At 38.1% G+C, this 14,208-nt stretch overlaps 1 protein-coding gene across 1 annotated transcript in view; it reads right to left on the reverse strand.

Annotated features, from left to right (window-relative positions):
- Positions 1-14,208, reverse strand: part of USH2A (usherin) — an 890,339-nt gene that overhangs the window by 328,810 nt on the left and 547,321 nt on the right. The window contains exons 39-40 of the mRNA XM_043922807.1: positions 2,337-2,487; positions 1,585-1,727 (exon numbers count right to left, since the gene is read on the reverse strand). Coding sequence (XP_043778742.1) covers positions 1,585-1,727; positions 2,337-2,487 — 294 coding nt within the window. The remainder of the gene's footprint in view (positions 1-1,584; positions 1,728-2,336; positions 2,488-14,208) is intronic.

Consider the following 14,208-nt stretch of genomic DNA (forward strand, 5'->3'; position numbering starts at 1 on the left):
GGAGAGAAGTTTGTTCAACAGAGGGCGCTGTGCTAACTGGGCCTTTACTGTGTCTGGGACTTAATGCACTAACTTCCTGCCTGTAGGTAGGAGAATCTGGCGCCTATTCAATAACGATCACCACGGAGGAAATATAAGTGCTGTCCCCTATCTATCGGAACAGGATTTATCGAAACAGAAATGGTGGGTGCCAAAATGAAGTCATTTCTCTCCTCTTCTAATGTGGAGCTCTATGGCGTCATCACCTCTGCAGTGGGCGAATAATTATTTTTAGTTAACCTCCATTGCATGCCATCAAGAATGCACTATCTAAGGATAGTAAAAATATTTGTTTTCAGCTGATTTAAAAACGAAATATTTCTTCAGAAACCTAGTTTGGTTGTGAGCTCTCTGGTTCAGACATCTGTATACAGTAGGTGTTCATATTGTCATATTTGCCAGAGTACATGTAATGTTCTCACTAAAAGAGGTGTAGGCACGTTGAGTGGTGCACTGATGCTTTTTGGAACGTGGGTGTCATTTACTGCACTGTGCGGATAATTTACTAAATGGTACCCTTGAGAAAAAATGCCTGGATGTGTCCTTGTGAAGTACCTAGGCTGTTCCCTGGGAGTAATTACAATTTGGGAGAAATGAAGGAAGTATTATATATTATTGCTCATGTGCTTTTTTTTTTTTTTTAAGTAAGCATTAAGGAAGGCAGATAGTTCTGATTCTATCTCATTTAAGGTCTTATTCTCACTAAAATAATATAATTAAGGATACTGTAGACATAAAAGAATCTATCTCATATACAATTGATATTGTTTCATATACTGTGCCTTTTGAGATTAATATCCAGCCTTTTGAAAGTCACTTGGGACCTGATTGGATATAGCGCTAGAATGGCAATTGGCCAACAGAGCAACATCTTCTAAGAAGCTTCTGATTAAAAGACTTGACAAGATTAACCCTAAAAACCTCATTGTTCAAAGATACAGTGTCCTCCTTCACACTGTATAGATTGATTTAATTTCTAACTTTTCTAAAAAGTTATACTTCCATATATATGCTTTTTCAAGAGGCAATTTGTATAAAACTCAATATGATAACCATGTATTTCTCTATATAACCTAGTAAAAAAAATACATATGCAAATGTAAGTCTTCCATAAAAATCTAGAAAATTCCCTGTATTGCTTGAATAAGACAATCCTAATCTATAATGACCTCTAAGCATCCTTATGAAGTAGGGTCCATATTTCATGCTTTTTTGCAGAGAACATTTGCAATACTTAGCCATAGAATAGAAGAGGATAACATTTTCCTTTCAGGACACCTAGGTTTGCGCTGAAGGACTGCATGGGGCCATATCATAATTTACTGTGAATTATGTCTTCCTGTTGGTAGGCCTAACTCTCCAACCCTCCAAACCCACATTTTTCTTCTTTCTGGAGACTCTCACCATGCTGGTCCTGGAAAAGATTACTGTCACTCAATATCAAGAGAATACAGGAGGCTTATTTCTTTGTTTTGGAAAAAATTAAAGACTTTAAGATGTTCTAAAGCAGAAGATATTTGGCTGTGTGTTTTTCAGACCACTTACTGTCCTCTGCGGTGATGAACAGAATCCAAGAGCTATGGGCACTGCCAAATCCATTGGAGGCAACCAACCGAAATTCATACTCCGTGTACGGTTGGAGATCTCTCACTTCATAGTTTAACGATGCAGAAGGATTGGAAAATAGCCTATATGAGGAATGAAATCCTAAAATTAGGAAGGCTGAGACATTCAAAGAAATTTTTTAAAAAGTAAAATCTTATTGGAAAGAATTTTCAGGGGATGTCAATGTACCTCTCAGTTCTGCAATTTTCTGTCATCTTGTGATATCTCTTTTAAAATAAGTAGCTATTTGGCTAAGGGTTTGTATAATTCCATTTATATGAAATGGAAATTCTAGCAGTATGGAGTAAATTCTAGTCTTGAGACTGATGCCACGTGGAATTTGTGGAATAAGTATTATAATTTTGTAGCCATAGTTAGGCAGCAGTTTTTGTGGGGTTCTGGTATATGCCTGCTTTTGACATATACATGCATTCATGAAAAGGCTGAAGGAATCTTATTTTAAGCCTCTATAAATTAAAAATAGATACTTAGGCAAAGCAAATAATTATCTCCTAGGGTACTGCTTGGGTTTGGGGTGTGTGTGTATGTGTTTATTGGATCTTTTAAAAGGGGGCCTTTATTTGTTGCAAATGAGAACTGACCTACCTATTGTTACCAAGTTAAGGTAAAGTGAATTAATGGCTAAACTGTATAACCCAGATGACACAAGGATGGACAAGTAGAATGCTCACTCTAGAAACCCATGGGTGGAGTGGCCAGGCCTCATCTGGAGTTGGTATCTGGGAGAGCCGGGGGCGTTGTTCCGAGCTGGTGTAGACCAGACAACCTGAAGACTGGTTGGAGTGGCAGATGAAAGCCTCGGAGGCAGCACGCCATCTGGAGCTGTCGAAACACAGGGATGAATTAGAGCAGAGCAAACTGGAGAACATATGCTGGATGGAATCGAGATGCTCCATATACTGGAAAAACTGTTCCTCAGGATCAGCAGCAATGTTAAACATGGTCCATTTAATTTAACATTTTCATTCCTGAACTACTGTACTTCCTCATTCTTCATTTCAACACAATTACACGAGTATTTCCATCTTAAAAGCCAGCCCCCAAAGAGCAAGATGAATACATAGCACATCCCCACGTGTACTTCTGTTTCTCTAATTGAAAACATGGAGGGGATTTAGTGAAGCAAATATTAAAATACCTTTTTTAAATTAACTCTTTGCTCAACAATCAAGCAGCTGAACAGTGGAAGGAGTCCAGACCTTTTATTTCTTCCACTGATGTCACCATTGTCTCTTTAATCATACCACGATCACAAAGACAATCAACTTTTTTTTCTGAGGAAGGTTTATTAAAAATTTTATTTTTCTACAATGAAAGTAGCACATTCCAGTCTTAATTCTTATTTATGAAAATGTAAAAACTAACCTTTTTTCTCCATGTATTGTATACTCAATTGCCCCTTCTCACAGTGATGCTGCCTTTATTCAAATATGTTACAAGTTGGGACACAGACATTTTCTAGTCTAGTTGAATTTGGCAAATTATTCCTGAATTCAGGATACTAGTTTGATAAAACCTAGCAGGGAAATCTATCTGGATAGTTCTAGAAGGCCTAACAGAAATAAGTGAAGCCTATTCTATTAAAATTAAATTAAAAAACAAACAAGAAGATTCTGGTTATTAATTTTTCCAATAGGTATAACTTGAATGAACCTATCATATCAGAGTGTGTTCCAAAGCTTGTCAGAAACTCTAAAGCAAATCAAGCACAGCTCAATGCCTTTGTGAAAATCACCAGACAACTCTGAGCTTATGTTTCTTGTCTTTAAAATGGGTGTTACACTTTGCCTTTTCAGGATGTTTGTGAAGATCAAAGAAATGTAAATAATCACCTTTTTTGAGGTCCTGGTAATTATTAATTGTTAGCTATTGTTATTATTATATTGGACTAGTCTGAACTTCCCTTAGCATAATTTAAGTACTACTACAATGCAATTTTTAGGGACATTCTGATTACTGTAATATAAATTCTTAATAACCAAGGATTACTCAAAGCTATTGCTGAAGGAGGAATAGGAATCAAAATGATGAAAACAACTATCGGGGTTCATTTTTGCTTCCATTTACACATAACCTGATACGGTGTCTGACTTTTATATACTCTCCAATTTGGGAGAGCTGGCTTATGAACTATGAAGCTAATGAATGGACAGTGATGAAAATGGAAGAAGTAGAATCCATGTCTCATCAGTGTATTGTAAGAGTTCTGAGTTCATCAATAATTCACTAATTTATTCAGTAAACACTTACTGAGCCCCGATTCTGTGCAAAGTAGTGTTCTCCGTATGGAGGGTTAACAACACTGAGTCCACTAGACATGGCCCCTGACCCTGTGGAACTTACGTCAACAGAGGGACGCAGTGATGAACAAACAAACCACAGATCCTACCAGGTGGCGCTCTGTGCTCAGGTGAGGAGTGAAACAGGGCTTTGTGGTGAGAAAGTCAACAGGAGCGTGGGTTTTAGTTGGTGCACAGTAATTCAGATTAGACAGATGAGCCATAGGAAGAAAATGTCATCAGGTGACATTAGAGCAAAGACCTTGGTGATTAAGTCATGAGAATGTCTGGGGGGATAGCAATCCAGGCAGAGAGCAGTCGTGGCAAAGGCAGCGAGGAAGAGAAAGGACAGACGGTGTGTAAGGAACAGTCGGAAAGGCTAGTTTTGCTAAATCAGACTAAGGGAAGGGGGTGGAGGGGGGACCTGGAGAGAGGCGGCATCTAAAGCCCTTAGTGTCTTCCTAGGACCACACCTTAGAAGTCACAATGAGGACTTTGGATTCCATTGTAAATGGGGTTGGGAGCTAGGACGGGGTTTTCCTATAGGAAACATCCTGATTCTAAACAAATAAAGGCCATTCTGTGCTAAGTGAGGGAGGCGTGGGGGCAAGGCTGGACGCAGGGAGGTTACCCACTGCGGTCACCCAGGGCTAGCAGATGACAGCAGATTAGGTTCAAGTGCCATGGCCGAGGTGGCAGCATATTCTGTGGATCGGTTGAGTGTGGCATGTGTTGCTGGTAGACAATAAAGGAGGGAAAGATGATGCCAGGTGTTTGGCCCAAGCACCCAGGTGAATGGCACCTGAGAGGAGAAATGGGATGTGGAGGGGATTCGAGAGTTCCCTTTGGTCTATGCTACATTGGACAAGTTTATTGCATAACTTCAGCACTATACCAAGGATGATGTCACACACAGGAGCCTAGACAGGAACTGTGGATCAAAGTCTATGTGGCACTTCACAGCTGAGACTTGAAATCAACAAGGGGGTGAGTGCAGACAGAGCGAGTGGAGAAGAGGTCTGAGCACTGAGGCTTGGGATGCACCAAAATTTTGAGGGAGGTGAGTGGGCCTCTGCAATAAAGGAGATTTACTTACAGGAGGGATCAGTAAGATAAGGGAGAAGTTAAGAGAAAGTGCACCCTGGGAGCCAAGTAAAGACAGTGTCTCTGAAAGGAAGGACGGATCAACTCCATCAAATGCACTGAGTTTAAGAAAGGAAGAGACTAAGAATTAAGCTTTGCATTTGGCCAATTGGACACGACCTTGCTAAGAACAGACACAGTGCAGTGGTGGGTGTCCTAGTCTGATTGGGGAAAACTGAGAAGAGAAAGAGCTGATACAATGAGCCTAGGAGACTTCTGCAGGATTGTGTTCTAAAAGGAGAAGAAAATGGGGCAACACTTAGAGAAGCTTCTGGTATCAGGGGAAGGTTTTCTAAATACTGGAAGAAGTTGCAGCATTTGCATGCTTCGTGGAATGATCCAGAAGAGATCGAGGGAGATGATTATGTAGGAGAAAGAAGAATAATTAATCACCAGAGCCAGGTTCTTGTGTGTGAGTCAGAGAAAGGCAAATCAGGGTTGAGAGCCAGTGGACATGGGCTGTGGAATAGAGCAGGGACAGCCCACCACTGTGCAGAAATGAATGAAGACCCAGGCTGCAGATACAGAGATGGTAGATCTGGTGATGGGAACACAGCAAAGAGCTCTTCTGATGGTGTCCATTTTCTCAGTGAGCAAAATAAAAGCAAATGCTTCCACTCAGTGCCAAAGTATGAGGATGAACTGGGTGCTTGAACAGAGGGGAAAAAATGGTACGAAGTAGTTTTTTCAGGTGTGGAAAGGGGACATACCTGGGAAATGCAATAAGATGGCTGGATGTCCATGGCCAGATACTCAGTAACTTAGCTATAAATCTTTGGTTTAAGGGACATTTGTTGCTAAAGACTTTTTAAGAGCTATTTTATCTTTGAACACAATTATAATAATGATGATCTTATTTGATATATATTCTTTCATTGATGTATAAAAACGCACAGATATCAAGAGAGCCTGGGCATAAAATATTGTGCAGATTTCATATAACGTATGACATAAAACCACACCCCTTGTTTGGTTGTTTTTTTGTCTAATTTTTCTGTCAAGGAGTATAATATCACCGACAATCCAAATTCTGAAGAAGATAGCTCTGATAAGTCATCAGCATGAAAAAATATTAGAGTTTTAAATATTTACACCAAAACATCCTTCAAGTGTTAGGAACTACTTTACAGTGCTGTCAGGGAAGGAAAAAGTGCCCAGAAGATGCTCCATAATAATTATAATAATAATGTATTGTGGATTCTCTTTTGAGTGATAACAAGAAAATGTGCTCCATTAAATTGGTCACACTCTGATTATATAGAATCCCCAAATATTTCCTAACAAAGTGATCATCTTGAATTATTGACATAGAACTATTCATTCTACCTGCTTTCAGTAACACTGAGTGCTGGAAACCTTTTTTCTCCTCTGGTTAACCCCTTTTATCCTAGGCCTATTCCTCTGAGGGTCCTTAGCATCAAAGCAATAACTGGGAACCAGCCATAATTCCATTCCTGGTTTCTTAACACAAGAGCCGTGTATCTATCAGCTTGATATATTGTCTCCAAGATGCTATGTTGCTCAAAAAGCTTCTCTCAAGTTTAATATGACCCTCACGAGGCAAGCACTCCACAGACAACCTCCTGAATCAACACATCTTGTCCAGTAAATACTAATTCTACACGGCAACTGGATAAAAGAGCTAGTCCAATCTATAAATTCAAGCAAGAGTGTTCTTTGTAAAATTTCAAATTCAACCTCTTTAGGAAGGCAAAATGCATGTAGAACATGAAACAATAAATTAAATCACAGACGGGACTAGCCTAGTTGGTATAATCTTTAGGATGTCTGATTTTATTAAACTTTTAAATGATGTACATGTGTAAACACCCCCCTAAATAAACAAAATGCCCCAAACATTTGCTCCATACAGATTTATAGAACTCTCGAGGGGGAGCTCTGAAAAGCAGAACCAGAAGCTTTATTTTCACGTGGCCAGTGACTGCTGAGCTATAGTGACCCACCCAAAGAGGAAACCTGTGGGGAGACAACAAATTCAATGGGCTTCGCAGGTGCACCAGTGTCTCAGGAGAGTCCACCGACTTGTTACCACTACAGTGTGACTTTGGGGTGTTTGTGTATACATTTCAAAATGCTGGAAATACAAATTCTACATTAAGATATCAAAGAAGTCTACAGTATTTGGTATTAAACTCAAACCTGTAATAAAAGATACTGAATGCCACTCTGCACAAGGTTCTCTGCTGAGAACAGGGAAAGGCAGAATAAATAGAAAGGGAGTTGAGAGCACCAAATACTTAAGTAAAAGAGAGATATGACTCAAGTAGCACAGAGTGTGTATAGAGCGTAAAACAGGGCTAAGTGCTTTAGGAGCTTTAGAAGTTAGAAGTTCACAACCAAATATGCACTGGACCTTGGGTTTCAGAGGAACAGACAAGATCACAGGGCTTTGTTAGGCAGTCACGTGGAGTCACTTTGTCCTCAGGCTAATTCCAGGACCCAAGATTCGTACCATCTCTGCCCACGCTCACTCCAAGCAGATGTCATGCTTCCTAGTGGTTTCGCTTGAAATCTGACTTCATCCCAGCCCAAACTACTTTCTGATTTCAAAGATTTGATTGTTGGCATCCTCACGTAGGTCTCTCCCTGTAAGCATGAGGGAAACCATGGCCTTTCATCTCTATGCATCCTGGCTGCATTGCTGAATAGCCTGGCACATAGTCAAAATCCTTGGAGTACACATTTTCCTCTCATTTTCTGAAATAGCTACATATGAGCAAGGATTTTAAATTCTAGTTCCCAGAATGGAAAATTAAAGTTCAGACACATCTATTGAGTCGTTGAGTCATAAACAAATTGAAAACAGAAGGCAAGACTCCATTTCCCGTCACTAAACCATATGTCATTAAAAAAGATATTAATTATGAGGAATATGCAGATGTGCTAACAAATGGACAGTCAACCTTGAGCACAAGGATGTACAAACAGCAGCATTAAACAGTGACAAGTAGGTTAAGACATATTTAATGTTCGCCAAAGCGTCTCTCATAAGAGCTAACTTTTGGAACACATACTGTGTGCCAGGCACTTTAACATAATTATTTCTAATCCTTGGAATTACAGGATGAAATGGTAGCATTATCTCTCTAAAGTATAGATAAAGCATCTGAGGCTCACAGGTTTCATATTTTATCTCAAATCACAAAACTGGTTGCTGGCAGTGTGAGGATTTAAGCAGGAACTGGTTAAGTTCAAGGACAGTGCTCTTAATTTTACACCACAAAACAGCCTGTTCTAGTAGGTGATTTATAATTGAGAATAAATATTAAACACATTAAGTAAATATGAAAGAAAACCATTTACAATATTAAATAGATTAGTTTTTGTAAAGATCGGATTTACCTTCCATCTAAGTCATATTCTTAAACAGTAGTTTTCTGGTCTTACTTCTTTATCACAGCATCTCCTTATTATCTACAAGGAACCTCACATAGAACTACTAGTACGAATGAGAAGTACTAGTAACTCAAGAATGAGTTAAAGCCAGAAATTCAGTAAAATGCAACCTAGAGAGGTCTTTACATTAGTACAAGAAATAAATTTTTAAATATTATGTGTTATCTACAGGTATGTCATGGAAGTGACCACAGAATGGTCAACGCATTTTAAATTTGGAGGACAGCTAACTATCAAGTCTCACTTTCTATCAAATAAAGGATTCTTGCCTAAAACATCCCAGAAAAGTGGTATTCAGGTGTCTGTCTAATCATTACCAGTGGTAGGAAAATAGTTGCTTCCTAAGTTGCCCCCTTACATTATTACTCTTGTTGGCTAGCTGTTTCTGAGATAGGGAGTGTGGGTGCTCAGTCACATCAAATTCTCTGCAACCTCGTGGACAGTAGCCCGCCAGGTTCCTCTATCCATGGGATTCTCCAGGCAAGAAACTGGAGTGGGTTGTCATTTCCTCTTCCAGGGGATCTTCCCGACCCAGGGATGGAACCCGTGTCTTTTGTGTACCCTGCATTAGTAGGTGGGATTTTTTACTACCAGTGCCGCCTGGGAAGCCCCTGAGGTAGACCTAAAAATAGGTTATTTCTACAAAACTTATGGTGAATATACTCTTTTGTCTATATCAGGACCTTCTGAAAATAAAACAGGGTACTATAAGTAACCAACATGGATGCGCTGAGCTGGAGCAGGCTTGAAACAGGGACAACCTTGGGCAATGGGTACATGTGGTCGTTCCTGCTAATGACACTGAACTCTTTGTGACCTTGTCTATGAGTCCCTGAGAAAAAGCTGGTATTACCATTAGGGACAGAATTTCAGGCATTTTTAACCAGTAATCCTCTTTTCCCCATAGTATACCAAAGTAATGGTAATATAAACTACTTGAAAACAAGGATCTGTTTTTCATTTTTGTTGGTAAACTTTAGAGCACCTAACAAATTTTGAGAACTCAGTCTGTCTGCCTGTCTGTGTGTGCTCAGTCAAGTCCAACTCTTTGCAGCCCCATGGACTGTAGCTCTTGGGGCTTCTTCGTCCATGGAATTTTCCAGGAAGTAACACTGGAGCGGGTTGCCATTTATTGCTCACCAAAAATGATTAAAGAAAATGATTAGTTCTTGCCAAACTAAACAGTGACCCCTTTTAAAAGCATGTATTTTTCTAACTATAAAATATGTTCATGATAGAAAATTTGAAAATTACCAAACAAAGAAAATGACACTATCCATAATGACACTACCCAGAAATGGCCATTTTTATACTATTGAAGATTCATCTCTTTCTTCTTATTCCACATATAATTAAAAAGCATTATGCTCAATGTTTCTGTTATTTTGTAAACTTTGCTTTATAATATATAGTGAAAATTTCTATGCCATTAAATAGTTTTAGTAACATAATGTTTCAAAATAATTGCATGTAATATTTCTACAAATGTAGAACATTCACTTAAAGCTGGTATTCATGTAGAATGATTTTTGATATTATAAATAATATTCCAAGTATCCTAATAAATGCACCTTTAGTTTTGCTTTTCAGAATTATTGTGTCAATAGGGATGAATGGCACTACCATTTCAGATATAAGCTGAACTCCTATAGTAAGGTATGAATGATTCATTTCCCAGTATCTCCAACAGAGTGAATATTTCATACATGTGTATATTTAGGTATGACTGTATATACAATACATAATAATGCAAGTATGTAGCATTAGAAACATTAGTATGCAATTAAACATATGCGAATGTATATTTAAAAGACATTTAATATTGTTATACAATATACTGTATAAGTATATAAAATATATAAATTTAACATTGTTTTATATAGTTATTATATAAGATAGGACATGAAAAAAAAAGTGTTAATTTCTCAGTCATGTCCAACTCTTTGTGACCCCATGGGCTATAACCTGCCAGGCTACTCTGTCTGTAAGATTTCCTAGGCAAGAATATTGGGGTGGGTTGCCATTTCCTTCTCCAGGGATCTTCCTGACCCAGGAATCAAACCCAAGTCTCCTGCATTGCAGGTGGATTCTTTACCATCTGAGACACCAGGGAAGCCATTACATATAATTTATATAAAGAAATAAAAATTTACAAGTGTCTACTCATAAGCCAGGCAGCATCCTATGCTCTGAAAATACATTAAGTTAAATAAGTTAAAACAGTTTTATTAAGGAGAGAGAGACAAAAGACACAAAAAAGATATTATTCTATTTTCCCCCCACTTTTTATGAGTAGTTCTTTTCCCTCCCCCAGCTTCATTGAGGTAAAAATGACAAGTAAAACTGTGTATATTTAAAGTGTAACAATGTGATGATTTCATAGATGTATGCATTGTGAAGTGATCATCATAAACAAGTTAATTAACACACCCATCACCTCGCAGTTACCTTTTGTGTATGCATGTGGTGAAAACATTTTAGTAACCAAGAAATATTTCTAATATAAGGGATTGGGAGTGACGAGGGAGGCGAAGGGGGAAAAGCTGACATTTTAGGTATGGTAGTAGGGGAGACTGTATCTGAGCAGGGATTTGCAAACACTTAGGGGACACACATCTCAGGCAGCCCCAAGACAAGGGCAAGCTGGGCCTGAGCCTTGAAGGCACTGTGGCTTGAGCCCAGTAATCAAGGCAGAAGCTGGTAGGAAATGAATGCATACAATAACAGAGGTGGGGATGCAGAGGGAGAAAGGGATGGCAAGCCTGAATACTAAATTTCAGGTCAAAATGACTGCCTGAGATTTTCTGAGATGAGTCTATTGGGGAGTTGCGTTTAATACACACTGCATTCATCTGACCTTATAGCCAGACCATGAATTAAAAAGTGTGAGTATTATAATGTTTTTATAGTTCCTTGTGATTGCTCTAAGTGCCAAGCTGGGACTCAAACATGGGTATTTTGCTTTAAAACTCTATCCTTTTTCCTGTTTACCATGCAGCCTCCTGAGAACCCACTTACTGGTTCATGGATAGTGCCTTCTTGCTGTGTCTTCACATGGTGGAAGGGGGCAGAGGGGCTCTTTTAGACCTCTTTTACAAGGGTATGATCTCATTTTTGAGCCCTCACCTTTATGACCTTCCAAGGACCCACCTCCTAATACATTGGGTGTAATGTTTCAACATACAAATTTGGAGAAGCCACAAACATTCAGACCATAGCAGATAAGCCACTTGAACAAGAGCATACAGCTAACAAGTGGTTAAACTGCTGTCTGAATCTAGCAACCTGTCTCCAAAACACAAACTCCTATTACTTTAAGCAATGCCTTTTGAAGTGACTGTCTAAGCCGGAGCCTTGCCCCTCCTCACAGGCACAGACAGGGTTTTGTCTCACTTCCCTACCTCTTCCCCATCTGTCCCCAGGCATCCAAATAACCAGCTCTGAGTGTGGACACCGCTTTGCAGAGTGAGAAATCTCATAGCTAGGAGGTTTTAAATGAAGACATTTTTGAAGCTTATTTATTAAAAAGAAAATAATTATGTCATTCTAATCTTGAGGATGCTTATTTGGGGGTAGAGATTTGAAAAAAGAGTCTTTTTTTAGTCTGTCTCAGATTCTCAGATTTTTAAAAAAAATTTTCCTCTCTTGTCAAGGCAACTTCAGCTCTGAAAGCTCCCAGAAAGGTCTCCAGAGAAAAATAGCAAAACAAGATGCTTAGCAAGGGCTGCAGGTTTTATGGATCCAAGTTAAAGAAATGATGACATTTTCTCAAGGTTGTCACTGGGGTTACAGAGAAGTATTTAGGACAAAAGCCCTGACTAAAAAGTATGTGCATAAAATAAAAATTTTGTTAAAAAAAGTATATCATTTACTTCCCAACCCAGGGATGAAATAATGGAGTACATTGTTGAATAAAACCCAAATATCATATAACATTTACCTCTGGTCTCTCACTGACTCATTTGGACCTACATTTTTGAGGGAAACCTAAAATCCCACTAGAACATTTTATTGGTGTAAGACTACCTCAGTCAAAATTGGTGCAAATATTTGTCAAAAGTAATGCAAAACCCAATTGGCAGATCTCACCCTGGCAGATCTCACCCTGGCTCTAGTTATCGTTCTTTATGAAATGAAAAACTAACCTCACGTTCACTAAGAATGCTTTAATTAGAATGGAAAGGAAGCAGGAATATTCCCGACTACAGTTTATAATAAGAATAATACAGAAAGGGGTGGCAGGGGTGAGGCAAGGGCACCAGAATAAAAAGACTCCACTGAATACTAATTGCTATTGACCATTTTGAAAAATTGAAGATTCCACTTCACATTAGCATCCACAGGACCAAAGCAACATACCTCTACCTTCATTTCCCTTTGTGCTTAAGACTGAAGAGTGGCCTAAAATTACTCTGCAAGACAGTTTCAGTGAATTTGTGAGCCAGGAAACATCAGGCAGACAGAAGTTATCCTCTGCTAATTTTGAAATACTCCAAAGCTAGGACTACTGTAGTTCATTGTGTCCAGAGAAAAATATGGATTTTGAATTTCATTAGACACATTATTTGTTCTGGTAGGAGTGGAACTGTCACTTTGCCAGACTAATTAGGGGCCCTAAAGTTGGTGGTCATAATGTCCAGAAGAATTTTTTTTTTGTTACTTCTCAAGCTACCAACCAGAGCATTTCTTTCTCTTTGCAGAGATATCCTAGATTCAGACACTCTATTTAATCCTTTGCTTTTGACATTTGAGTTCATCTTAGTATTCCTAATAGTATTTCCTAGTCTTTCTATTATTTTGAATACCATGATATTCACCCAAATTAGTTTCCAGGCAGCATAGATTAAGTCCTTTTTCCTTGAGAATCTGATTATTTGAGCCCATTAATGTAGAATATATCTTCAAATGGAAAAATAATTTAAAGTATACATGAAATATTAGTGGACTAGGTCTATCTTATTTTTAGTTAGAATATTACTCACTTTATTTTAAATAACTCTCTAAAAAAGTTCCCCTTTATAAAATTAAATTAGATATGAATAGCAAGGTTAATAAGCAATTTAGCAATGACTAAATTCAATCTAGGTCAAAGCCACTCTCTTTAGAAAAGGTGCACCAAACGTTCCTTTATTGTCTAAGAACCACAGTAGAACAAACAAAGAAAAAATGTAGGTAGTTAAACTACTTTATTTAAGAATCAGACTCTTTCTTATGGTACTACTGAACCTACTTATTCTTGTGGGACAGAATCAAGAACTAAGAAATAAAGGAATCTTTGATTAACTGATGAAATTTTAGTCATTTAATGATCAAAGAAACAGAGAGGATTGGTTATAAAAGTCATCTTAACAATGGAATTGAATCTAATATGCATGTTGATTAATTACTGAATTAATCATCATATCTAGCCTTAAGACACTCAGATTATATATTGGTATCCCTTGCCTGAATAAGCCATTAATTTATCATTCTCTACCAGTGAAAATAAAACAATAACCATCGGAGGAATAAAAAATGCTTAAAGAGATCTAAGAACAGATTTCAGCTCTTAAATGGTAGAATTAGAAACCAGAATTTGAAATAATAGAATGATGCTCATTTAACCAAAATCATGATCAATAACTATGTAATTTAGTTTATGAGAAAAAAATTTGTAATCAGACTATTAGTGAGTTATTTGTTTCAAGTAATTTAGCCACTGTGC

Source organism: Cervus elaphus, chromosome 14 (assembly GCF_910594005.1).
Source record: "Cervus elaphus chromosome 14, mCerEla1.1, whole genome shotgun sequence".
Taxonomy (NCBI): Eukaryota; Metazoa; Chordata; class Mammalia; order Artiodactyla; family Cervidae; genus Cervus; species Cervus elaphus.